The 24,219-nt window shown below is 52.0% G+C and overlaps 8 protein-coding genes across 8 annotated transcripts; 4 read left to right on the top strand and 4 right to left on the bottom strand.

The window, feature by feature from the left end:
- Nucleotides 1-4,406: 4,406 nt before the first annotated feature.
- Nucleotides 4,407-7,879, top strand: J7T54_008514 (Nucleotide-binding; the record flags this gene model as incomplete). Its single annotated transcript, XM_051507323.1, has 10 exons — nt 4,407-4,569; nt 5,435-5,528; nt 5,590-5,664; nt 5,717-5,926; nt 5,980-6,112; nt 6,160-6,250; nt 6,395-6,588; nt 6,651-6,900; nt 6,992-7,062; nt 7,517-7,879. 10 exons carry the CDS (start codon nt 4,407-4,409, stop codon nt 7,877-7,879), a joined length of 1,644 nt encoding a protein of 547 aa, XP_051361452.1.
- A 614-nt stretch (nt 7,880-8,493) lies between these two features.
- On the top strand, nt 8,494-10,690 carry J7T54_008513 (urea transporter; the record flags this gene model as incomplete). The annotated part of the gene is made up of 5 exons (XM_051507322.1): nt 8,494-8,555; nt 8,611-8,690; nt 8,794-8,826; nt 9,232-9,576; nt 9,630-10,690. The coding sequence occupies 5 exons, from the start codon at nt 8,494-8,496 to the stop codon at nt 10,688-10,690; spliced, it is 1,581 nt and encodes a 526-aa protein (XP_051361451.1).
- Nucleotides 10,691-10,942: 252 nt separating this feature from the next.
- On the bottom strand, nt 10,943-11,826 carry J7T54_008512 (uncharacterized protein; the record flags this gene model as incomplete). Its single annotated transcript, XM_051507321.1, has 2 exons — nt 10,943-11,631; nt 11,691-11,826. The coding sequence occupies 2 exons, from the start codon at nt 11,824-11,826 to the stop codon at nt 10,943-10,945; spliced, it is 825 nt and encodes a 274-aa protein (XP_051361450.1).
- A 470-nt stretch (nt 11,827-12,296) lies between these two features.
- Nucleotides 12,297-13,128, top strand: J7T54_008511 (uncharacterized protein; the record flags this gene model as incomplete). Its single annotated transcript, XM_051507319.1, has 2 exons — nt 12,297-12,375; nt 12,422-13,128. The coding sequence occupies 2 exons, from the start codon at nt 12,297-12,299 to the stop codon at nt 13,126-13,128; spliced, it is 786 nt and encodes a 261-aa protein (XP_051361449.1).
- Nucleotides 13,129-13,197: 69 nt separating this feature from the next.
- Nucleotides 13,198-15,674, bottom strand: J7T54_008510 (uncharacterized protein; the record flags this gene model as incomplete). Its single annotated transcript, XM_051507318.1, has 3 exons — nt 13,198-14,719; nt 14,766-14,859; nt 14,909-15,674. The coding sequence occupies 3 exons, from the start codon at nt 15,672-15,674 to the stop codon at nt 13,198-13,200; spliced, it is 2,382 nt and encodes a 793-aa protein (XP_051361448.1).
- Nucleotides 15,675-16,343: 669 nt separating this feature from the next.
- On the bottom strand, nt 16,344-17,018 carry J7T54_008509 (cytochrome c oxidase subunit 6a; the record flags this gene model as incomplete). Its single annotated transcript, XM_051507317.1, has 5 exons — nt 16,344-16,386; nt 16,463-16,470; nt 16,522-16,681; nt 16,801-16,825; nt 16,880-17,018. 5 exons carry the CDS (start codon nt 17,016-17,018, stop codon nt 16,344-16,346), a joined length of 375 nt encoding a protein of 124 aa, XP_051361447.1.
- A 710-nt stretch (nt 17,019-17,728) lies between these two features.
- On the top strand, nt 17,729-19,720 carry J7T54_008508 (DNA-like protein; the record flags this gene model as incomplete). The annotated part of the gene is made up of 3 exons (XM_051507316.1): nt 17,729-17,858; nt 17,905-19,482; nt 19,602-19,720. The coding sequence occupies 3 exons, from the start codon at nt 17,729-17,731 to the stop codon at nt 19,718-19,720; spliced, it is 1,827 nt and encodes a 608-aa protein (XP_051361446.1).
- A 394-nt stretch (nt 19,721-20,114) lies between these two features.
- On the bottom strand, nt 20,115-20,972 carry J7T54_008507 (MAT1-2-1 like protein; the record flags this gene model as incomplete). Its single annotated transcript, XM_051507315.1, has 4 exons — nt 20,115-20,190; nt 20,265-20,376; nt 20,425-20,735; nt 20,782-20,972. The coding sequence occupies 4 exons, from the start codon at nt 20,970-20,972 to the stop codon at nt 20,115-20,117; spliced, it is 690 nt and encodes a 229-aa protein (XP_051361445.1).
- Nucleotides 20,973-24,219: the final 3,247 nt, after the last annotated feature.

The following is a 24,219-nucleotide window of genomic DNA, read 5'->3' as shown; positions in this document are numbered from 1 at the left end:
ACTTGCTAGGTGCTGGACATGCCTCAACGATAAGACTTAAGGGGATCCTGCTGCAGCTGCTAGGATGGGACAAACAAGACCAAGCCTCGCTTGACTTAGCACAGTCAATGCTCGATGAAGCCGATCTGATGCCCACAGATCAGGCCAATCTGAAATCAACTGTAGCACTGATCCACTCGAGGCTCGGCGATGCCGACAAAGCGATGAAATTAAACAGAGAGATCCTGGACACTTATGCTGATTCCCAGCTCCATGAGGACACTCAGCGACTTGACAGCGCGGTCAATTTGATTGACGACTACTTGGACTGTGGCCGTATCAAAGAGGCGGTAACTCTTGGTGAGTCCATGGTCAGGGATTGCCTGGCTCATCTAGGTTCTTTCCACACAAATACCCGAGCCGCGCGAAGGAGTTTGGCATTTGCGTACTTCATGTCCGACAATGTACCTAGAGCACTGGAGATGATGGAAGACTTAGTAAAGTCCTCAGATCACCTCGGGAAATTGGGAAAATTGTCTCCGAAGCACGCCGAGGACGTATGCCGCTTAGGCTTCTTTTCTCATCAGTGTGGAAAGCATGAGCAAGCACGTGATTGCCTTCATCGCGTCCAAACATGGATCAAACAGAGTTCAGCAAACGCCGCTACTGCGTGCATAGCAATCAACAACATTGCGACCCGGCTGATTGGCAAAGGAGATAACGAAGAAGCTGTCCAAGTCCTCGAGGCACTGCTACTGGAATGCAACACACACCTAGGTCTCAAGGACCAACATACCGCCATGGTTATGGGAAACCTTTCCTTCGCACTTGGAGAGCTGACGCAATGGGAAAAAGCAGAGTCTCTCGGGAGTCAAGTAATTGCAGTGAGATCCGAGATCCTGGGATCACAACACAATCACTCCTTAGCTGCCATGGGAAACCTTCGACATATCCTTCTCAAACAGAGAAAATTCTCTGAAGCAATGAGGCTAGGCGAAAAAGAGGTGGCCTGTATTCAGGATGGCGAGGGAAGCACGGCCGAGTTCGTGATTAACGCTCTGCTTACGATTGCGACTGCGATGGAGTCGGCCGGGGGGTATGCTGAGACAATTCCATTCGTCCAACGAGCCGTCGACTTGGTAACTCCTGAGATGGAGAGCTCATATCAGAGCAAACTTCTGCCTGCCCAGGTGTTGCAGGCCTCGTGCCTCTTTCGCGTTGGCCAGGAGGACCAAGCCCGGAAGGTCATTGCCCAACTCGTCACAAGACCTCAGGAACACTTTACGGGAGACTCTAGCGCGCTGCTTTTCAACCTTCTCGAGCTGATTGATCTTTGTCGGGCAGCAGATTGTATAACGGAGATGGGGATGTTGCGGGAGAGAGTGAAACTCCTTTCTCAGATTATTGCTCAGGTCCCAATGGAAGAGGGGAAAGTGGCTTAGTACGGTCAATCGTACTCATCGACGATTGATACCCCCTAGAACAACGTACGCTGCGACGAAGGGACATAGTTATTCGCGTCTACCCCAATTGCAAGTTCAACTGCGATAATTCCCGTCATTTGGCTTGTTGCGCGTAACTTGTGATTCGCTTCAAAGAATCGGGGTAGGCAGCTTCACCAATGTGCTTGAATTCTTTTTCCCGCATCCAAATATGTTGCCTATGCCTCTAGAGTTTGTCGAAGTAATATATTAGGGCTTTCCTTTCGTATGAATACTATCTCTGCCCATAGTCCATATGAAATAGTCTTTGGCTTTTACAACCGTAATGAAACTAGGCGAGGATGATTTTGCGCCAGAGGGAATGGCCGGAGAAAAGGCAAATCCACGAGAGGAACTTAGATCCCCTTATTAGGTATTTAAAGGTCTGGCAAATCTTGCTCGGATTAGCTCTCCAAGTCGGAGCCGCAAAAACAAAACCCAAAAGATGTGTTTTCCTCCGTTAACAGGCGACTTGTGTACTAATGTACTGAGGGCGAGACGGACGTGGACCTACACGTACTCTGAACGGGCACCTTTCTTTGCCCGCCAATATTCAACGCGGCAGGCTCAGCCATGGAACTAGGCTCTTTGACTGAATATAATTGACTACGAAACTACAAAACGATTATTTGGCGCCCTGCTGTTTTGAAAGTCAGTCCAATTTACCTCGGAATCGCTATTTGTCAATCACTCACACGCGTCAACAACTCATGGCACCCAACGATTCAGCAGTACAGTTCAAAATCGACGCTCGCATAAGTTCTCATTGATTTGGAATTTCACATTCGACATGCCATAATCAGGGCTGAAGCGCCCGCCTCAGGTAAACAATCTCATGAAGTAGATCAGCCCCCCGCTTTGTGACTTGTGTGTCGCTGGTTATCAAACAGGCCAAAAGGAAATTCCCCTGTGCTCTGAATGTGGCTGATTGGCGTACATACGCAATACTGGTCAGCCCTACCAGGCTATCAGGCAGACCCGCGTCGTTCTACACTCTGTGGGCGCGGTTCTGGAGCTGTAGATTACTTACCCGTGCGTTATCAAGGTCTTACCTTGTGGCCCCCTCAAGCCTTGTGAATCATTCAACTACACGCCCCTAGGATCCGCAATTTAAAGGCCTTGACATGTTCGTTACTCCCCGGTTCCCACTTAGTGGCGCTATCGCTGGAGAAGTGGGAGTTGCATGCCATCATGTGTCGGGGAGACGTGCGCATCCTTGAATTGCTTGTAGACAAACAGCTTGCAGTCATTGTTGAGGCCAACGCTCCGATGACGATCTACATTCAGTTTGTTCATCGGCCGAAGAATCACCTTTCCCCACCACAGCTTGTGAGTGACGAGGCGCGCTGCATGAGACATGACTCACATAGAGGCTCTGGTTGAGACTCGCACTAAGTTAGCTGTTGTCTATCCTCGATCTGCACACACCAGTCGTGCACAACGATCGCAGAACGATACTACGCTACGGCAAAGCACGAGCGAGCGTGAAGTAAGCACAATGAGCAACATGGGCCGCAAATCCCTTCCCAAGAACCCGAGAGTGAGCTCGAAAGGTCGCCACGCGGTATCAAGTCTCTGAGCTCTATCTAGAATGTAACATCGAACATCTGTGTTATTTAGGAACGCGTGGGAGTTTCTTGGATGTCTCAAATTGCGGAGTTCAATGTCTCCACCGGCTGTAGATCGACGCTTCTCTTGCAACCCCTGCGTGTGCTAGACAACACAGACTAATGGGTTCATCACAACAGGTCCCAGCAATTGTAGTGAGCCTGGAGCGCCCTGGGAGCAGTCGTTCCGAGAAAAATGCACATGACGTGCATACAATTCAACGAAGAATGAGGTGAAGGCTATTTTTACCACGATCTGTCCGCATGACGCATCAGAAATTCACAAGCCTCGTCACGTATGTTGCTAGCAAAATTTTCAATTGTGCGGATTTAGTCTTAGACTCACTTCCCTGACCCAAGATTGGTCTACCTGTGACTCTGTTTTTTTTTTTTTTTTTTTTTTATTTTTTTATACACGACGTAGGTGGGCGTAGGCATGGAGTCTAGCCACCCATCTCCTCCTGGGACAGACCGTGGTTAGCATTGTAGAGCCTTTGGCCATATGTTGAAAATGGAGAGTAGATACCTGTTGTTTTCAGGGTCCATGTTTTGAAGGCATCAAACTCACCTTGTCCCGGTCCCATAGTCCCAATCAGCAACTACAAAGACTACGTTCACGAGAGCTTGCAGTGTTGCGTGAAAACGATTCCTTCTCAACGATGATACCGACCTTCTACGCCCAGTGCTCACTGATGAAAGACCTTGTTCTCGCTTTTGTTCATCATCCGATGAACGAGACTCGCTCTCCATCACGAGGTCAGGAGTATCTCAGTCAACACTCCTTCTACAACAGCGTCTGCACACCCTCGTCCCATCTCAGGGGTTTTCCAAAGCTAACTGCCAGTGGAGGCTTGTGAGTCTTGGCTGCCCGAGTCTCTCGTCTGCTCCGCTTGTGAAGCTGTGACCATATCCACGCGTTGAGTGCCCCTCTCTCCATCCTCCTTCTCCTCTTCCTCGACTTTCTATTCCTCTTCCTCCTTACACATCTCTCTATCCACATCCCCACTTTCCTCCATCTTCGCTAAACTCGAAGCCGAGTCTGCTCGAACATCTGTTCAAGGCTCTTCGTCGAGGCCTGTTGTTTCTTTTATACTCGCTGTCTGAACTGCTTGAGCTGTTGGTGCTTCTTTTCCCTTTGAGAATCTTCACCACATTGCAACAGTTCAACCTCCAACTTTTCATCACCAGATCCACTCCGAGCTAAAAAGCCTTTACATCCAGGACTATACCTCTACATCTCCTCTTCAGCTACTGAACGCTTACTAGTCACATTGTAAGTCATAATATGCCCAGCCACGCGCTCTCTGTTCGCAGTCGTCATTGCTAATGCCCTTCACAGATGGCGAACTATCGAACTCCCAGGAAGAAGGCCGAAGGGGCTGATCTGATGGGCAAGAGCAAGTCCTTCGACGATTTGCACGCATCCACCGACGACGGTACAAGCTCGGGCGCCAACGTGTCCTCTGCAAGCTCCACGACCGGTTTGCAGGTCCCCCCTCGCGGTGAGTCTTCTTTTATTCTCTGGACTGCCCCTGGATTTCTTTGCAAACCACCACCACAATTCTGTTTGTTTACCTTTGAGGCGACTTGTCCTTGCCACTGCTTTCGCTGCACTGGCAGTCATGCCGAAAGTCACTTTCTTGCTGAGCCGCGATGGGTGCTTTCACGCGTCGGTCAGACCAAAACAGAACTGCCAGTCTTTCCCTCCACAACGAACCTTTTCTTGCCAATTGTCTTCCACAAAGCTCTGTCATAGAGAATGAAAAGGAAACCACGCTCTTCGGGAGGGCATGCTTCCGAGTCCCGAGTTGATCTCTGCACTCCCTCTGTTGGTCACTCAATCACACTGTCACCCAACAGCAACAAAGCTGCGGTCGCACAATCTTGTGTGAGGAGCTGAAAGAAAGTTTGTTCACATTGCATGACTCCCTCGAGTTTGACGAGCAACGTTGGGTTGTAGCTTTCATGTTTGCCCGGACACGCAAACGGACACACAAACACCACGGAAGCAACAAACGCGATCTCCTGCAAAGGCTTGTTCAATGCGCTCTTTGAAACATCCAAATCCTTCATCTCCCCCCAAAATACATCCTTTCCACATTTCGCATCGGCTCGGGCCATGGGGTACCCATGCCAATCAGGCACCCAGTGCCGATTAAGCTTCGCTGAGAAGAAGACTGAGTCTCTGGCATTGGTCCAAGCGGATTATTTCAACTTGACGCAAGCGCAGAGAAGTGCAAATTCTGTCTAGCAGATATTTTGATGTGTACGAATGTCCACAGTTGCTGCTGCATAGGCTCATAGCGCCCTTCCGTGTCCAAGTACTAGCACTTGTCTGTCCGTGGATTGGAAACTAACAATGTCAAGGATCGTCAGTCAACTTCGCCGGTCGAAGCAAGAAATCCCGAATCAAGACTGATAAGAATCTCCGAGTAGCTCGCTCATTTTCCCCATCGAAAACGTATGCATTTTACATGTGGTGGTTGTTGTTTATATCAGGAGGACTGACTAACCACTCACAGATCTCCCGCGGAAAATCGCTACACCAAGCAGCGCAACCTAGAACACGTGCGCTACGCAAACTCGGAAAATTCGGGGTATGTTACTCCATATCAGCTCACAAATACAGGCAACTGACCTTGGCGACAGCACTACATCGTCCCATGCTCATGACGACGCCCATGACCCCTTCGTAAACCCCGGCGATAACGACATCAGAAAGCGCACCTTCGAAAACGAGAACTCAGACGAAGGGAACCAGGTCGTTCGCTCCCGTGAGAATAACCACGAAATGCCGCCTGGTACTACACTGGACGCGCAGATGATCTACCGTCCTTCGGCTTGTGCCTTTGTAGCCAAGTAAGTTCTGCAGAGTTTACTTCGACTCGGGTGTCAGCTCTAATTCCGCATAGTCTCAACCGCGAGGAATCTGTCGACGTCCTCAGGGAAGAAGTTACCCGGGCCTTTACACGCTTCGGCACGGTCTTTGTCAAGATCCGTCGTGATCCCCACAAGGGCAACCCGTATGCGTTCTGCCAATTTACTGTTCGATGTCCTGTTCTTTTGATGTGGCCTTTTCTGACTTCCTCTAGACCGACGAAGCCATGGAGACAGCTCTGTCCCGCGGCCGAGGTTTGTATATTTGCGACCGTCCCTGCCGCATCGAGCGGGCCAACGCCAACTGTAAGTCACCAGACGTCCCTCTTTTGCCCAAGTTTGTCCTAGGTCACCATGTCTGCCTTTGCTCTCAGTCATTCCCAAACCTCAACTGCCAAAAATCCCTGGGCACCAGTTAGTTGTCGAACAGCATCAATAACATTACAACAGGCAAATGGGTCGTCATGGATGCCCTGAATTCGCGCATCACTCCGCGCGACGCCACCGAGGTACGCGATCTCATGCGGAACTTTGGCGAGATCTTCGAGGTCGAGCGCCTGTCATCCCGTCAGAAGCGCCAACTAGGTGTGGTGGACGGGCTCCTCGTCATCTTCAAGCGTTTTGAGAAGGGACGGGATGTCAAGGTACGTCGCTTTTGTGAGACAGAGTAGTTGAACCACAACACTGACCCATTTGCGTGTCTTAGTCTCTCCAGGCTTCACTTGGAAAGCGATACCAGATCCAGCTCTATGAGTCTCGCGCCGATTCCTACACTCGCCGCGCACTGGATCCCATGGAACAGTATGAACAGGACTCGCGCTCTGCTTGGGTCGGCAACTTGCCAGGAGGTGTCACCGAGCTCGAGCTCGAGAACGAGTTTGAATGTTTCGGTCAAGTATACCAGGTCGATCTACGCCAGAAGATTTGGTTTGACGATGACGGCCGCCCGATTCCCGGTAAGTTTTGACTTATTTCTCGACATGTGCCTTCCAAGTTCTCTTTCAGATCGTCTGGGTACTACTAGAACTTGTGCTAACCTTGAAATAGGTCGAGAGGGCGCATTCGCTTTCATCGTGTTCTTGTCCCCTGATGCAGTCGACCGCGCAATCGAAGGAATGGTAAGTGTAGCGATTTTCTCAACGGGATACTCGATGGTTCTCCACTGACATACTGCAGAATGGGCAGCCTTAGAAAGGCCGCACAGTTACAGTACGACGGCGCGAGTCTCGCGCCTTCGAGGGCACGGGGGGTTATCGCGCTCCCAACGCTGCTCGGACCGCAGGGAACCGTGCTGCTAACACGATTGGTGGGCCGTCGAACTTTCCAAACACCATGCCAGCTACGCCACCTTCTACACGTTCTCATCGCTTCGACGAGTCTCGATCTGGTGGCTATGGCACTGCTGTCCTGACGCCCCCTTCTCTGAACGCCTCGCGAATTCAGTCAGCTCGCCGGGATAATACTTTGACTGCAACAACACCTTCACACGGTCCACGTGCGGCGGCTTCCTCGCGAAGGTACTCAACCATCGATTCTAGCAGGACGCGCGGGTCTGTGTCTCGCTCTTCCCAGGGCGACGTTCGAGAGGCCTTCCCTGCTCTCGCTGAGCGAGATCACGAGGCTGGGCCCAAGGGAAAGACACCAAACCGTCCAGCCCGAGTGGATTCTGCTCCCAATGTTGCCTCTTCTGAGGAATCGAGTGCACCTTCTGCGGCAGGCACTGCCAACCCATGCGCCGAAGAAGTGGTCCAGGAGGCAGGCCACGAGTCCACGAGTTTGCCTGGTAGTTTCACCGGTCCTCCTGCGCTACAGCAATACGGCATCATGTCCGGACAAGGTGGTTTCATCCCACTGGATCTCTACCAGCACCTCATCATGAGCGGTTGGCTACCACCTTATCCCGGTCAGCCGCCACCTCATCCTCCTCCTCAGTGATGAGGCATCAGCGGTTCTCAACGAGTGGTAACCCTTGAGGTCACCAAGGCTGGATTTATCGCTTTATATTTGCTGGACTTGCTTTTCACACAATCTTTCGTAATTGCCTTTGTCTACTTACTGGACCAGTATGCCCTTGGCCATTGGGCATGCCTCGGTCGTTCGTACCTCCTTCAAGAGGTGACGTTTCGTTCGTTATATAGGCTAGTTTGCGGATTTGCTTCGGTTGTCAGAGTAGAAAATCGAAACCACAGACACAAGGGGAGATGTACCCCAACAAAATGTGCGCCGTGGTGAGGTGAGGTTGTAAGGTGATAATGATGATGTCGAAAGCCTTGGCTAGCGTTCCCAAACAGGAAAGGCTTTGAGACCAAGAAACGACTGGACGTAAAATTTAAAAAAGACAAGGTGCCTGGAGTTAGCGTGCTCGACCGGAAAATTGGGAAGACACACAGAAGCACTTTATTAAAGTCGCGCGAATTATTTTCTTGTTCATTATCTTGGTTCACGAGATCTCCCATCCCAACTACTTGAGAATCTGACAAGGTCAGATCGAGCCCAAAAATTCAATCTTACATTGCTAGACTCTCTTTAATCATTGCGCGACGTTCAGCATGGGCCAACCCTCGTTCGAGGCGTCCAACGCCATCATTTACCTCACCTATGGCGCCTTCATGTATGCGCCAGCATTCCCAACGCTTGGGGGATGTAGGAGAGCTGACGAGATGCAGTGTCATGGGCGTCACCATAGCCTGGCGCCTTAAGGATAAAAGCAAGGTCAACTTCGTGTCCGCCAACAGGACGCAGACTGGTACAGCTTCACCCGCACGATAGATAGCTCATGATCGCATGAGCTTTCTTTCTCCCTGGTCTCGGTCCCAACTCCATGAACGTGGCGTACTGACTTCTCACAGCCTTCCCTCTGGCACTCAACTTCATCGCTTCGGGTGAGTAGAGCAGCAATGCTCTCGCCAAATCCAGCGGTAGCGAAAATCAGCGATTTGCCACGAGGGGTATTATACACTGTTCGAGTAGACCGCCGCCACTATGCGCGCGACAAGGTTCGTATCAGCAAACCATGATCTTTGTGTCCTCGTCTTCCTTCTCTGCTCGCTGATGTACAGAGGAGGGAGGCGAGGATGCGGCTCACTACGGGCGCTGATTCGACGTGACGGATGGGGTTTCCACGCTCTCCACGAGGAGAGTTTGGAGACTCATCTCGCTCATGGACGGAGAGGCTGAGATTGTACCGTCATACTCGATCAAGTTAATGCTTGCGTGGGAAACGTGCTGCCGCTCCAATGCCATTCCTCCCCCTATCAAAGATGTTGACATACTAACGACAGCTTCAGCACTCGGATCCGGTATCCTCTTCTCGTATCCCGAGCTGGCGACCATTGCCGGCGTACAGGGCATGATCATCTACTCCCTCGCGTCCGCCTTGCCGATGCTCTTGTTCGGATGGCTGGGTCCCATCATTCGACGCAAGTGTCCTGAGGGCTTCGTCCTGACCGAGTGGACTAGGCAGCGCTATGGCACAGTGACCATGCTGTACTTGAGCTTCATGACGCTGGTCACGCTGTTCTTGTACATGATTTCCGAGCTCTCCGCCGTGGGCCAGGTCGTGAACTTGCTGACGGGTCTCGATGGTTTGCCTGTCATCATTGTGCAGGTGGCTATCACCACCATTTACACATGTGAGTGTGGTCGGGTTGGGCTGGCCTCAGGACTCTTGCTAACACTATGACAGCCATGGGTGGTTTCAGGATCTCGTTCATGACCGATGTCGTACAGGGGTCCATGGTCGTCGGTCTCATCATCATCGCCTCTATCTCCATCGGCGTCAAGGTGGACGTCAAGCCCGAGCTTGTCCGTGACTCCCCCCTGCTCGAGCCTTCGCTCCTTGGGTGGCAGCTCATTTACATCTTGCCTGTCGCCGTCTTCACCAACGACTTCTTCCTGGCCCAATTCTGGCTGCGTACGTTCTCGTCCAAGACCGACAAGGATCTCTGGATTGGCGTGTCCATTGCCACTGCTGCGTTGACCGTCATCATCACCCTCATCGGATCGACTGGTCTGATCGCAACCTGGTCTGGACTTTGGCCCGGTGATCCGCCGCAGCTTGGCTCTGTGGCCTTTTTCACATTGCTCGAGGCCCTACCGGCTTGGGTCGTTGGCATTGTTTTGGTCATGGTTGTCAGTCTGAGCACGGCTGCGTTTGACAGCTTCCAGACTGCCATGGTCTCCACCGCCTCGAATGATCTCTTCCGTAACAAGCTCAATGTCTGGGTCATCCGCGGTCTTGTGTTGCTCGTCATCATTCCTGTCGTGGTCCTGGCGCTCAAGGCACCCTCCATCTTGCAGATTTACCTGATCAGCGATCTTGTCTCGGCCGCCACTATCCCAATTCTCTGCCTCGGCTTGATGGACAGTTTCTACTGGTGGCGCGGCTTCGAGGTCGTGGTCGGAGGTCTTGGTGGCCTTTTCACGGTCTTCATCTTTGGCACCATCTACTACGGCAATGCTCAAGAGGGTGCCGAGCTCCTCATCATCCAGAAAGGCTTGTATGCAGACGACTGGGGTACATTCGGCGCGTTCGTTGCCGCTCCAGTCGGCAGCGTCATCTGGGGCTTTGGCGCCCTGGGTGTGAGACTCGCGTTCCAATACGTCATGGCCAAGAGGCAGGGTAGGCGATTCGATGCTCTGGACCGCCCCGAGCCCGAAGCACCGGTTGCTCCTGTAGCACCCGTGGGTGACGAGGTTTCTCAGGAGGACAGCGTTGGTCCCAAGGCACCTGGAAAGTTCTTCTAATCAACCGCAACCGGTTGACGACCGCGATGCATGAAAAAGGGTGAAGGGATGGTCATGAGGATCGCTGCTATATAGGATGTCTATGTAGTGATGAGGGAAATATTTCGGTGGTGGTGGCTTTGTTTGTCTACATGTTGTACATGATGGGTTTGGACCGAGGCAACCAATGCTCCCCATACCTGCAAAAGCCGGTCGTTGGATAGTACAGTGTGCTTATACAATATACAGATGGTACAAGAAATCCCCTCTCGCTCATGCCTTTGCCTTCTTCTCCTCGGTAGACTTCTTGTGTCCTATTTCTGAGCCGAACTGCTGGAGCAACCGTTCGTTGAACGACGCCTCGGCCTCGTTCCACGCTTCCAATGTTGTCGGTTTCGTCGTCTGCCAAATTCTCCACTCGCTTACTGGCAAATATGCACCCCTGCGGAACTCCCTCCTCACCACCACGTACTCAAGCACTCTTTGTTCCTTGACGTCGTCTCCCTTGTGAAGGCGTTGTATCGAGGAGATGGCCACGACCGCCTGCTCGCCCATGAGGAGATCATCCGCAGGGCTGACATTTGTCGCCATGTAGCTCATCAATCGCGGGTACCACCAGCCTTTAGTGAATTCGATCTCAAACGACATGTTCTCGCCCGGCTTGCGCTTCTGAATCGCATGGATGTACTTCTTCCCAAACGCCGGAGTGGCTACCTTCTCGATCGTAGCCACGTCCCCTGCGGCGAACGCTTCCAAGAGATCTCGATATAAGGCTTGCGCGGTCGGCGGAATTCTGGACTTGTTCATCTTCCATTTCGCACGGCCAAAAGTCGTATCTGCGCTTTGCCATTTGAGGACCAAGTTGGAGGCAAAGACTTGAGCCCAGGCTTTGAACCGGAGCCATGAATATTGGAAGAACTCGGGGCCGAGGTATTTCTTTATCGGGAGGGAGACGAATGTTTCTAACATAATCGGTCAGCAAGGGGAAGGTTGGCAGTAGTGGACTGATCCGAGTGCGTACTGGGAAATAGGGGCTGCGTTCCCGACTCTAGTTGCTTGCGCACTATATCGGCATGATGCCCTGCGAGCGTGTACCCATCGGTTTTCTTGGTCGGCTTTTCGAGGTGGTTTCTTTTGCGGTTATGGAGTCTCAGCATGCGCCTTTCCTGGTCGGGCGAACGAGTGTTGTAGCGGACTTGGTTGAGCGGGGGGAACAGAGGGCGCCGCAACGGCACAAGACGAGTGGTGGACGACATGGAGACAGGTAGCAAGCTGGAAGACGAGAACGGGGAGGAGATGATCGGTGCTACCGGGTGTGTAGCCCCATGCTTGGTTCGGCTTGGGGATGGGCGGGTTTGGCGTCGCGCGTGGAAATATTTCGAGATCGCCCAGGTCAAGGCGGAAGAACTCCGGTCCGCAATTGGGACAGGGCAAGCAGGTGTCGATCGGATGCTTGACCGCACAGTGTCAGCTAATTCGAACCACTTTCCGGGTGCAAATCGCCCAACTCCAACCATAGCATCATCGCGAACCAAGAGGCTCGAGGAAGTCCTTCACTAGGGAAGCATAGCGTCGAATGAGCTGCGCGTGCTCACAGATATTCTGAGGCCAAGACACAACAGAAACAATGCGCGCGACTACACGGCCCTTGAACAAGGGCGTCTTGGGGCGAAGCTGGGACGAGCTCACCCGGCGCACAAGCATTGGTTCGTCGCACATCCTCACTCTTCTTGTCTCGACTGACACAAGCAGCTCTCAAGCTCGAGGCTGTCAAAGGACCCCAGGGCCCCCGTCCTCTGTACGAATTCAACTCGCCGTCCGCCATATCATCATGTATACTCATGTCCGACGCTACCATTGGCGGCTCCTCCGTAGCCAACCTCGATCTTGAGTCTCCCTCTTCCACATCTTCACATGCCTATGCCCGCTTCCACGGCTCAATATCTACCGCTCTACCCTCCGACAAACCGACCATCCAAAGAACAGGCTACGCCGCTTTTCGTACACCGAATCAACATCCAACGCTCTTGGGGCGGTCGTACTGGGACATTGATCCCTACACATATCTGGCCATGCGCATAAAGTCGGACGGCAGGGCTTATTTCATCAACGTGCAGACAGACGGAATTGAACCGTCAGATCTCCACCAGCACAGACTTTTTGCCTCACAGCCGGGAAAGTGGGAGACGATTCTTGTCCGGTGGAACGATTTTGTGAGGACCAACTTTGGCTTTGTGGTCGAGCCGCAGACGGAGCTATTACGACAAAAAGTCAAGACCGTGGGCATCGGCCTCACAGATCGGAAAGAGGGGCCATTCGAGATGTGCATTGAAAGGATATGGGCCACAAACGATGTTGGAGAAGGAGACACCATTGTGGACAAGAACAGGGCGATGAGCGAAGCGCCATCGGTGGAAGGGCAATTACGGACAAGGAAAGGCGAAAAGATACACTGGTAACCTCGAGCGCTGTACGATTTGCAGGACGTGTATAATCATATACTCATGTATGTAGAACCATAACGAACATTACGAACCACCCGAGCTTAACGCTTCAGCAGTCTTCTTCAGCGACACGTACGCTGCGGCATAATCTGCGGCCAGCTCCATGTCCCCCGACAACTTCATGATCATGGCCTTCTTGGCCATCATCTCGCATTGTTTACCAATGTCCTCGATGCTCGAGTAATAGTCGAATGCTTTGTTGACGGCCGCCAATGCGGCGGTCATATGCTCCGTTCGCTTTGTAGACTTGGGCGGCTCCTGTCCTGCGAGGCCCATACACGCATCCGCCAGATATGCGTATAGCTGGGCTACCAGGAACAAAGAGTCCGTTTCTATGGCGCGGGGGATGACAGCAATGAGGATCTGACTTGCAGCGTCAAACTCGCCAAAGGAAACGAGGATACTGGACAGTACGCCCAACGCGTCCCACAGCTGGAGGACCAGCCGTGCACGCCACGCAATGTTGATAGCGTTGATCGCGATGGAGAATCCTCGTTGTGGACGTCCAGCTAGACTCAGCAGCTTCACCTTGCGCAGCAACATGTCGACCCGGAGCGCAAGATCTCTATTCTCCTCCCGGAATTTCGCCAGAGCCGCATTGGTCTTGGTGAAGGCACTTTGGATGTCCCCCCGCTGGGTGAGGTATTCAATATGAAGCGAGTCAAGGAGATACGCCATCTCCAGGCTCATGTCGTCCGTCCTGGTCTGTAGCAGTTGGTACAACAGCTGCTCAGCTCCACGAAGATTGTTGTGGCGCAGATCGCGTTGAAGCTTGAGGATACCCCGGTACTTGTGCCATAGTTGGTTGAACTTGAGCGATCTCAATGCGTTCTGGTCGAGGCTCTCCAGTGCCTGGAGGCCCTCGTCATATCGACCTTTCCGCACGAGGCCTGATGCGAGCACCCAAGTGTGATTCAGCTCGTCTTCAAACGCCGCATTGCCCGTATGGCATTGCAAGAAGACATCGCTGGCCAAGTTAGCCAGACATGTAAGGCCGGTCCTGTCCCAGTAGGCAGACCAAAACAAAGCCTGTGCCCCCATCACTCCTTTCACGTTGTATTTCAGGGCCAGGTGTGAGCTTCGTACCATATTCTCCACGGCTGTGGCTGTACTCTCTCCGTTGAGCAAGCAAAGCTTCGCTTCGCTTAGCCACACTGTGCAGTAGAGCGACCACATCTTCGCGTCCTTCGCGTTGACACGAAGATAGGCGAGGATCTTCCTGCTCGTTCCCAGCACGCCGTTCGAGTCGTCATCACGGGACCTCAACTGACTCACGAGATATGGTCTGGATTGTTCGAATTGAAATAGCCAATTCAAAGCAAAGTTGAGACACCGCATGTCCTTGTTTTCTCTGGCGGTAGTGACTGTCTCGAGCATCGCCTCGTACGCCTCTTTGTAGCAGCCAAAGTCCGCCTGGAGGACAGCGTGGTTCATCAATCCGTATTGGTAAGAGCTCTGATGCTCAGTGTGCATGGCATAGTCGAAGTATCGATGAAGTAGATCGAAAGCTGTTGCGTAGTCGCCTGCTTGCCATGCGTTGAGGAAGCTGGCCAAATTAGCATCTCTGGAGCAAACGGTGACTTGGACCTTACTTCAGGTAGTGTGCTAAACTGGGTATCGAAATCGATTCGCGCAGTAGAATGTCCAGCTGCTGTCTCAAATCCGGTGCAACTCTGGCACCGTACCCTGCCATGCGTCAGCGCGAAAGTAGAGCATTCAGATCCTGGTAACACACTTTGCATTTGCTCAATTTGGAACTCCAACAGAGCCTCGACGTCGTTTGTACTGACTGGCAGTGCGCTTGCGTGCTCTCCAGCCAGCATGCCACCATAAGCTATGAATGTCAACCTGGACACAGTCTCAGCATCCCATTCTTGCCCCTCCCCTGTGGAGAGCACTTCGTCAAAGCTCAGTCTTTCGAATCCCGGCAGCTTCCGGCGTAGGTAGTGAGCTGTAGGCTGTCTGTACTGCACAAAGCACTTCCATAACTCGGTTGTGTCGTGAAACTGTAGCCGTCCCAGCTCGGACCCGACACGGCGGATGAATAGGCCGAAGAGTGAGTTTCGCGAGATCTTGATGCCAGCTTCGGGTTCTGAGCTTCCTCCTCCTGCTTCTTGTTTCAGCTCCATTGCAGTTCTCGCCAACAGCCTTGGCAGATTGGCGAGAAACGCGTGCATCGCATTGAGGGAGTTCAGATCCCACATTTTCCCCAAGAATTGATCCCACAGTCGCCTCCCAGGGAACCCCATCAAGAACGAGTAGCTGCCCAAAAGTTTCTCAAAGTCTTTTATGGACACCACGAGACTGATCGTTCGCTCTGCGTTGGCCCATGCTGACTTTTCATCAGCATTGAACGAGCGGTTGTGCGTGTCCCGGTCGACCAAGTTCGAGGTGATGAATGAGAGAACTGGCAGGATGGCATCGTTCGGGATGGCTTCCTCGGTGTAGAGTTCTATGAGGACGAGCAGGCCAATCTTGGCAGGTGTGAGGTAGCGAGCCATGTTATGAGAGGTCGCTTTCACTGTTTGACCAAGTTCATGGCTAGAATTGGCGACGCGTCGGCAGTCATAAGTATCGTTTGACGGCCTTTGATGCTCAATCAGATTCCGATACTAATTTTGACCATCAATCCGTTCGTACCTCAGAGGCCAAGCCTTCGTTTGTGATTCCCGAAGATACTGTAGCGTCGTGGTTGATGAGCAACTGCGATTCGTGGTAGGTGCGGTTGTTGACGGCCGGAGGCTGCGCGAAGCTCGCCTACCCGACGACATTCAACACGTTCTCGAGACAAGAACGGACAACACATATCTGGACGGCAATTCTCGGAGGCAATATTGGTAGTAAAAATATGTTTTTTTATCTTACGAATTTTCATCGTATATCAGAATTCAATGCCGCGATGCCGAAGGAAAAACGCCGATATTTTGCTTGTGTACGAGAGGCAGCTTGCCAATATCAATTGATACATTCTCGAGACATCTCACAGATGTCTCTGTCCCATGGTGTCACGAAAAATCGCATAGGGTATTCACGGGAAACTGTTGACAGCGCACGCGTCTTTGCACAAAGGAAATATGAATTCATGTCCAGTTGGGACATTTACAAGTTTGCCCGAAGAGCATCTCTAACATCCGCCTAGTACCAATGTCCATCGTTGATCGAAATCTGCTTTAGACCTTATCTTTGCGGTGGAAGTTGACGTCGTCGTTCCAGCTGTATGGGTTAGTAAAAGTGTTCCGCCTCATGGAGTTGCTGCCCTGATGCCACCGTCAGGAAGAAAAAAGCTTACAAAAGAGTCTATACGATTGTTAGTTCACGTGCCATTGTAATTCAGACATTCAGTCTTACCTTGTCGCCGTTACCCCACTGGTAGTTCTTGGTGCGGATGTTCTGGTAAGCGTACTCGGTGCGCTCCTCCAGAGGAGGCATGTGGTCCCAGTGGCTCCAGTGCTCAGTCCACAGGTAGTATGCGTTGGCTCCAGCAAACAAAAGGCAGGGCGCAACACCGCTGCAGTCAATGTCAGCCTTGGTCCCTGTCCAAATTCATGTCGGCCTAATTCGGCATCTCGTGTGTTGTATTTGTGCGCGTATTGACAAAGCCTCGGACGGCGGCGGTGGGTGACATACTAGAGGGAAATCTTCCTCCACAGCTCTGCAAGTAGTCAGTATGTGGTTCCTCGGGATCAATTGGCGCTGGGGAGCGTACCGGTGGTGCCCTGAGCGTGCTCCTTGATGTGCTGGCGCTCATTGATGAACTCGTTGGTGCTAGCGAAGCGACGCTGGGCGGGAGTGCGCAGCTGCTGGGTGAGGCGCGGCGTAGCGCGAGAGACACGTGCGGCGAGCATGATGGCGGATTGTTTCGATCGGTGGGAGTTGTCGAAGTTTGGGTAGCGACAATAATATGAGGTGACTTGAGGTCATTGCCGAACCGAAGCTTGAAGTGCTGCGCAAGGGTGCCTGAGCATTGAGGCAGCAAGGCTGACAGCGGCACGTGACTGCGCGGGTGCAGCGCGACGGAGTGCGATGCAAACCCGCGACATGGGGCGTCTGTTTGAGCATGACGCCCATCATTTATGAGAATTCTTGATCAGCGCTGAGCGATTCTGAAGGCTCACATTCTTGTGGGCTCTCTGAACATTTAACTTGTTGCAATCTCGACATCATCGTCGCTCCGCGCACCTATAATATAAAGACTTTGATGGCCAAGTCTGCCTTGTTGCTGGCACTTCCTCATGCTTGTGCACATGGTGTCTGTTTGGCTCCCAGCGACAGCATTGTCAATATGTGAGGTGATGATATGAGTCGTCAGACATCATGGGTTTCCGCATTACAACATGGAATGGTAAGATTGTTCAACTAAACCATGGCATCACGCTGACTGAAGATTAGTCAATGGTATCAGGTAGGCTTGCATCCACAGGAACAAACCAATACCTTGCGAAGCTTACGCAAACTTAGAAATCCGTTCGCCTACCCTCCATGGAGAGACCAGCGGACATTTCAGGTATGGCGGAGTTGATCAAGCACAGATCTGTGGGACTGAATGAAGCAGGCAATGTTCGACATCCTCGAAGCAGACATTGTGATCATCCAAGAGACCAAGATCCAACGCAAAGACCTCCGCGACGATATGGTACTGGTTCCGGGGTGGGATGTCTACTTTAGCCTGCCGCGACACAAGAAGGGTGAGTGCTTCCAGGCACTTGTCGTAAATGATCGTTGACAAGCTAGGCTATTCTGGGGTCGCCGTATACACTCGCAACGCTACTTGTGCGCCTATTCGCGCCGAAGAAGGTGTACTCGGCGTGCTCTCGCCCCCCAAATCCTCGACGAGCTTTCGCGACCTACCAAAGGATCAGCAAATTGGCGGCTACCCTCGCCCAGACCAGCTCTCAGGCGTCGTCGACGAAGCCACACTCGACTCCGAGGGACGATGCGTCATTCTCGAATTTCCCGCGTTCGTGCTTTTGGGGGTCTATAGCCCAGCAAATCGAGATGAGTCGCGCGACGACTTTCGACTGGGCTTCCTGGAGGCTCTGGATGTACGAATACGCAATCTGGTTGCCGAAGGCAAGGAGGTCATCCTGACTGGCGATCTCAACATTGTCGGCTCCGAGCTAGACTCATCGAATGTCGCAGAAAGTCTTAAAAAGAACGACATGACCGTGGAAGAGTGGCAGAACCTTCCTTCTCGACGTCTCTTCAACCAGCTGGTTTTTGGTGCCACTGTCTCAGGCAATCGAGATGAAAGGCGAGAACAACCAGTGCTGTGGGACCTCTGCCGGTGTTTCCATCCGACCAGACAAGGCATGAACACCTGCTGGGACACCAAAAAGAACACCCGTCCAGCGAATTACGGCAGCAGAATCGACTACGTGCTCTGCAGCGACGGGCTCAAGTCTTGGTTCGTGGAAGCGAATATACAGGAGGGGCTCATGGGGTCTGACCATTGCCCGGTGTATGCCGTTGTTGCGGACACTGTGGCACGGACCAGCAGAAACATCCCTTTGCTCGACATCGTCAACCCCCCAGGGATGTTCGAAAACGGTCAGCGCCAGCGCGAGTGGGGACAGAAGGACTTACTTCCCCTGTCTGCGAAGTTGATCCCCGAGTTCGACCGCCGGCAGAGTATCCGCGACATGTTTACCAAAAAAGCAAGCAATGGCCTGAACAATTCGACCCAAACGCCAACGACGCAGGCAACAACGGCTCCGCATACTTCGCCCGAGGACTCAGTAGACTCAGACTTCAGTCGTGTTAGCAGCAATGAGTTAGCCGTGGAGAGTTCCATCGCGAAGAAAAATGGTCCGAGCGGCCATGCTATATCTGCTGCCATTAATAGGAGCCCAATCCAAACGACCGCACAGAAGCGTTCTGCAGATTCACCTGGCACGGCCGATGCAACCACAAAGTCGAAGCGAAGCAAGTTGATCACTGATAATGCAGCCAAGAACAAGGTCGCGCCAGGTCAGCGAACTTTACAGGGGTTCTTCAAGCCCAAGCCTACGTCTACCAAAAAGGAAGAAGATGCAGCCTCAGTCACCAACAGCACAGTACCGACCTCCCCTGCGCAGGCGGCTCTTGCATCGACTGCAGACACCACCAACCGCTCGCCTGCCAAAACGGCGGAGGATGCGCCACCACCAAGGTCCGAGCTCGCAACGCCCGTCGAATGGCACGAGAAGGTGTTCGACCCCATCGAATCGAAAGAGTCATGGTCAAAGCTCCTTGGGAAACGAGTGGTCCCTCGATGTGAGCATGACGAGCCCTGCATCAGCCTCCTCACCAAGAAGTCCGGCGTCAATTGCGGTACGTCTACATCCCCTTTTCGGCCCTCGTCTCCGCATTCCGGATTTAGCCTTCGCCCTACCCCCATTGGACAATCCCACTCCCGCGCGCAGGCGCCACAAGACTAATTTTGACACTAGGACGATCATTCTACATCTGCCCCAGACCACTCGGCCCTTCCGGTGAGAAGGAGAAGGGGTCTGAGTGGCGCTGTGGCACGTTCATATGGAGCAGCGACTGGAACGGGTCGTCGAGCTAGCGAGGACTTCGAGAAGGATTCCGCAGTCAGCTCAAGATCTTAGACTGGTTGTGCGTAGAGTATCTTCGCTCGCCATGATCCACGGTATTCCTGGCATTTGCACTCGATGCCATCTGGATCTGAACAAATGACCACAGACCTGATCACGACGGCCAGTGTCTCGGAGACTGCCACGCTTTGAAACACGAATAGTCATCAATAGGAATAGTGTATTCATTATAATGCCGTTAAAAATGCAAGGCTCTGCTCATGACCGAAGAACCTGAGAACCAAACCAACCAGTTTCACGCTGTAGTCAACACCTGTTGTTGCTAGGCGTAGGCTCCTGGTAGGAAATGAGCCAAATATGAGTATATGTCGTGTTAGAATGGTACACATGAGGGTTCACTGTCCACTAGAAACGGTGAGTGATCCCCTTCAAGACGCCTTGCGTCGACTCTTGTGGTCTCATCTCGAGACGCGAAGCCGAGCTATTCATATTCTGGGTATGGCGGTATCTCTGCGAGCACGCCTCTTCTTCTCTCCGGGTCTTCGGGGCGCGTACTTGTAATCGGGATTCTGCTCTAGGAAGGCTTGCTTGAGCTCGTCGCTCATCTTCTTGTATTTGTTGCGGATCTCGGGAGACTCGCGATTCCATGCAGCCCCAAGTACTTGCGCTAGAGGGGGTCAGTGTCTGTCTTGACAGATTTGAGCAGCGAACTTACAGATCTCATTGTTGCTGATGCCAGGGTTTGCGTTTTTCACAGAGTGATGACGTTCCTTGCGATAGAGAATGTACGCATTGGGAGGGCGAGGTATCTTCTTCTCTTTCATCTTCTTGGCAATAGATTCTGGCTTTGCAGTATCGACAGTTGTAAGCTGCATTGTGTCGAGGCGAGGAAACCAGAATGGATCTGTGCCGGCGACATCCATCAGAATGCCTTCATCCTTCAGGAATTCCTGAGGACCTCCCAGAAAGTAGCGGTCGTAACCGGTGCCATCGCGGCAAAACATGACTGGCGAATGCGTGTGTTGCCTACACAGGTCAGCTAGATTTGGCGTTTCTGAGTGCAGCTGCTCACATCAGATTTTGGGCAAAGTAAGCCTTGCCATCTTTATCCAGGGCGCGATAAACTTGACCGGAGAAGTTCAGAATCTGATTGAAAGGCGTGATTTGGGCTTGCAGGAGCTTCCAAGTATCGACGAGCTCAGTTGTGTTCAGAATGTAAGGTGCACCATTGTGAGCCAGTCCAACTAAGACGTTGGTATCCATGGCCGGCGAGCTTGCGGAAACAATGAGAAAAGGCTGTGTTGATACTTCGAAAAATTTCATGAAGTTTGTCAAAGTATGGGATTCTGAGAGCCGGTGATGTGGAGGAGAGAAATGCGGAAGTTGATGTACAGGTGGAAGTAGAGGAAAAGGCGTAGATCGTTGTGGTTTTGTGTGGGGGTGTAGGGGTGGACAGCGCACACCAACCCCCATCACCAAATGATCACCTTGCAGTGACACAAACGCAGTCTTAACTCATCATCCAACAGCAGTTGAGAAGAAAGTGAGGATTGTGAGCATATTTGGAAATTGGAACCGCAAGGCACTACAAGTCCATAATTACATGGTGAGATTTTGAATAATGAAAAAACATAGATGTGTATTTTTGGACCAGCTGCCAGGAAATACTAAGGCCTCGCTAATACCGGGAGCCCCTGAAGTCATACTCGGGAAAGCATTGCTCTGGAATAAGTCAAAATGTGTACTCCATAGATTGAAGGAGAATCTCAAGACCTCAGAAATGCCACTTTCGGATTCAAGTACAAAAATAATCCAGCATGCCAATTGCGCAATGGGATCTCAAGATGACAGCTGGTTTGCCCAGGACCCAGAAGGGCGCCTCATAGTATCTATCATCATGCACAACAGCAACCGTCGGTACCTACATTATATCTTAACTAATAGGCTATTTCATAATCAGAGCCCCTGGGATTTGTTTGATGATCGCAGGCGAATGTGAACGAATGCCTACTCATGTCTAGCTGCTGGACGCGCACATACACCCCTTGGTCACTGGTCAGGCGCCATGGAGGAATTTCAAAGTGAGCTGAAGACATTCTAGATTAACAATCAACAGGTTACAGTTAACACATCTACAGCTCACTTTGAATCGCTCACAACGAAGTCGCCCCTGGTTGTTTGGAGGCGGAGGGCTGGCAGCTGAGTGGCTGGGGGGCTCTGGGTTCCGTCAACATGGACTCACAATCGTGGACGTTGGCGTTTCTAAAACGACAGTGCGCGTAAACTGAGAATTAAATGGCCGCAGACCCCACTACAGAAGCTTCAATGCGCTTTGGCCGGATTTTGTAGCGGTTATGTATTCATCAGTTCCGCCGTTTCATATCGTTCTCAGATGCACTTCGGCTTGATGGTCATTTCTTCAATTCCACACCTGACCCCATACCATTCTCCCTCAACAAACCTCATTTTTCCATTTCGTGCCGCATCCCGCGTTTCTACCTGCCTACAAGCTTTTCCCGAAGGCTACTTTGGTCGTCAACGCTATTCGCGGCAAAATGTCGAAGCCACAGTCTACACAGGCAGATGAAAAGCCTACCGACAAACCGCCAGCTTCACCTCGAGCCTTGCCCACCGTAGCGTTGAAAGCTCTTGAGCCCCGAGAGGGTGGTTTCTGGGCTCTCACCGGCCAGTCGAGTGCAGGAGAGGCCTTTTGCATTACCTACTTCATGGAGAATGCCACTCAAGCAATTTCGTACACTATGCAACCCTGCACGACGACAGAGCAGGCTATGAAGCATTTCAGACACCAGATTTATGAACCACCAGTGCGTAAGTTCACCAGAATCTTCCCTTGGCCTGGGCACGATTTTAATTCGTGCAGCTCAAGCAAGCCCTGTACCTATGCCAGCCGAGAATGTCCTGTTCGAACCTAACATGCCATTTGCCGACTTCAATGAAAGACCGGCACTACCACGCCAGAAGTACTCCTGGGGACCGAAACACACTGTTCAAACGGAAGGCCTGGCGCCTCATCAACATTTTTCTCAGAAGCAGATCCCAAGTGAGCCTCCATATTTCACGAGCCAGTCGACCCAACCACCAGCGCAAGCTCACTTCGCTGCGGTGACAAACAATGCGACTCGAAACGGGCACCCGCATGTTCTCGAGGCTTCCCCGGCAGATATGGCGTCTCAAGTTCTCATCAAGAACGACGTTGCTATGCTAGACCAGCAGGACTTCTTCTCGAACACAGCTGTCGAAGGCAATTGGGGATGCGTCGATGAATTTCTCACAACACTCGACGGCACGTTGTCTGACAAAGACTTAATGGCATCCTCGAGTGAGCCAAACCACTTCTTCGAAAATTTGGAGGAAACGTTTGCGCCCACTGGAAACGACGAGAGTTGGAACGAATTCAATATGAAGGAGAGCTGGGACGCCATGTTTACTAGCCCTTGAATCACGCATTTGCGCCGATAAACCGCATGCCATGAGGCAATGATCGGTGAGTTGTCCCAATTGGCTGTTCGTGACCTTGCACTAAATTTACCTGAGCCGCATAGCGATCTGCGACTTCAAGATCGGAGCGAAGTATAATACTGTAGGCATTGCGATGAGGTGCTTGGCGTTCACATGGTCTTCTTTCTTACATGGATTTACGGTATGGGAGGCATGGGTATGATGATATTTTGATAGATCACTTGAGCTCCCACGAGCTGAGGAGTTTAATGATATACGCGATATTTACTTGCTTTGGACTTATTTGCCGATCCGAATGCACGCAACATTCAACATAGCATTCGGTATCTTGTTTGACGCATCACAGCCAAAACAAAAATTGATACAGTCAAACATGTACGCTTTTGTCCCGAGTTTTAGTATTTGTTAGGCACCATCGGCATCACCAAGCTCCAATTGCGCAAGTGCAGTGACTAAGTGACGATGTCCGGGTGCTCGTTGTCAAGAGAAGACGTCTAAATCGAGTGGGGCTGAGGCAGCGAACCGCCCCTGATGCATCCTAGAGCCTGCAGACGTCACAGGGATCAGGGATTCGTGGACGAAGCTTTATTACAAATGGAGGATAGTCACCCACACCTAGAGGCTAGAGCAAACTTGCAGATCCTTGTCGTGCAGACAGACAGACCCACCGCACCTCCAAAAGGGTCCCATCGACCGACTCTTATAAAACGCGAGGGCCGAGGAGACCAAGTCCTGCTAAAGTCCAACTGCCCAGAACAAGACCGGAATCGAGTTCGGTCAAGGCCTACAATGACCTGGGAAGGTCCCTAAGCGTTTGTTGTGCGGCGAAGTGCTTGCGCTTATATTGATGTCGTCGGCATCATATCGCACATGGCGCTGTTTTGCCATGTCTCAGACCACTGTGTCGAAGGGCACTCCCAGAAGCTCGACCCCAGCAATCTACACAGTGTTCTCTCACCACAGGCCCCATGGGGACAGCCGCTGACAACAGGTATGGCATGCTGTAATCATTCGTCCAGCACGACGCCAA

The sequence above is a fragment of the Emericellopsis cladophorae genome, assembly GCF_022114955.1.
Source record: "Emericellopsis cladophorae strain MUM 19.33 chromosome Unknown NODE_30_length_267324_cov_122_989508, whole genome shotgun sequence".
NCBI classification, from domain to species: Eukaryota; Fungi; Ascomycota; class Sordariomycetes; order Hypocreales; family Bionectriaceae; genus Emericellopsis; species Emericellopsis cladophorae.
The sequence above is the reverse complement of the archived record's forward strand: the minus strand, read 5'-3'. Positions and strand labels throughout refer to the sequence as shown.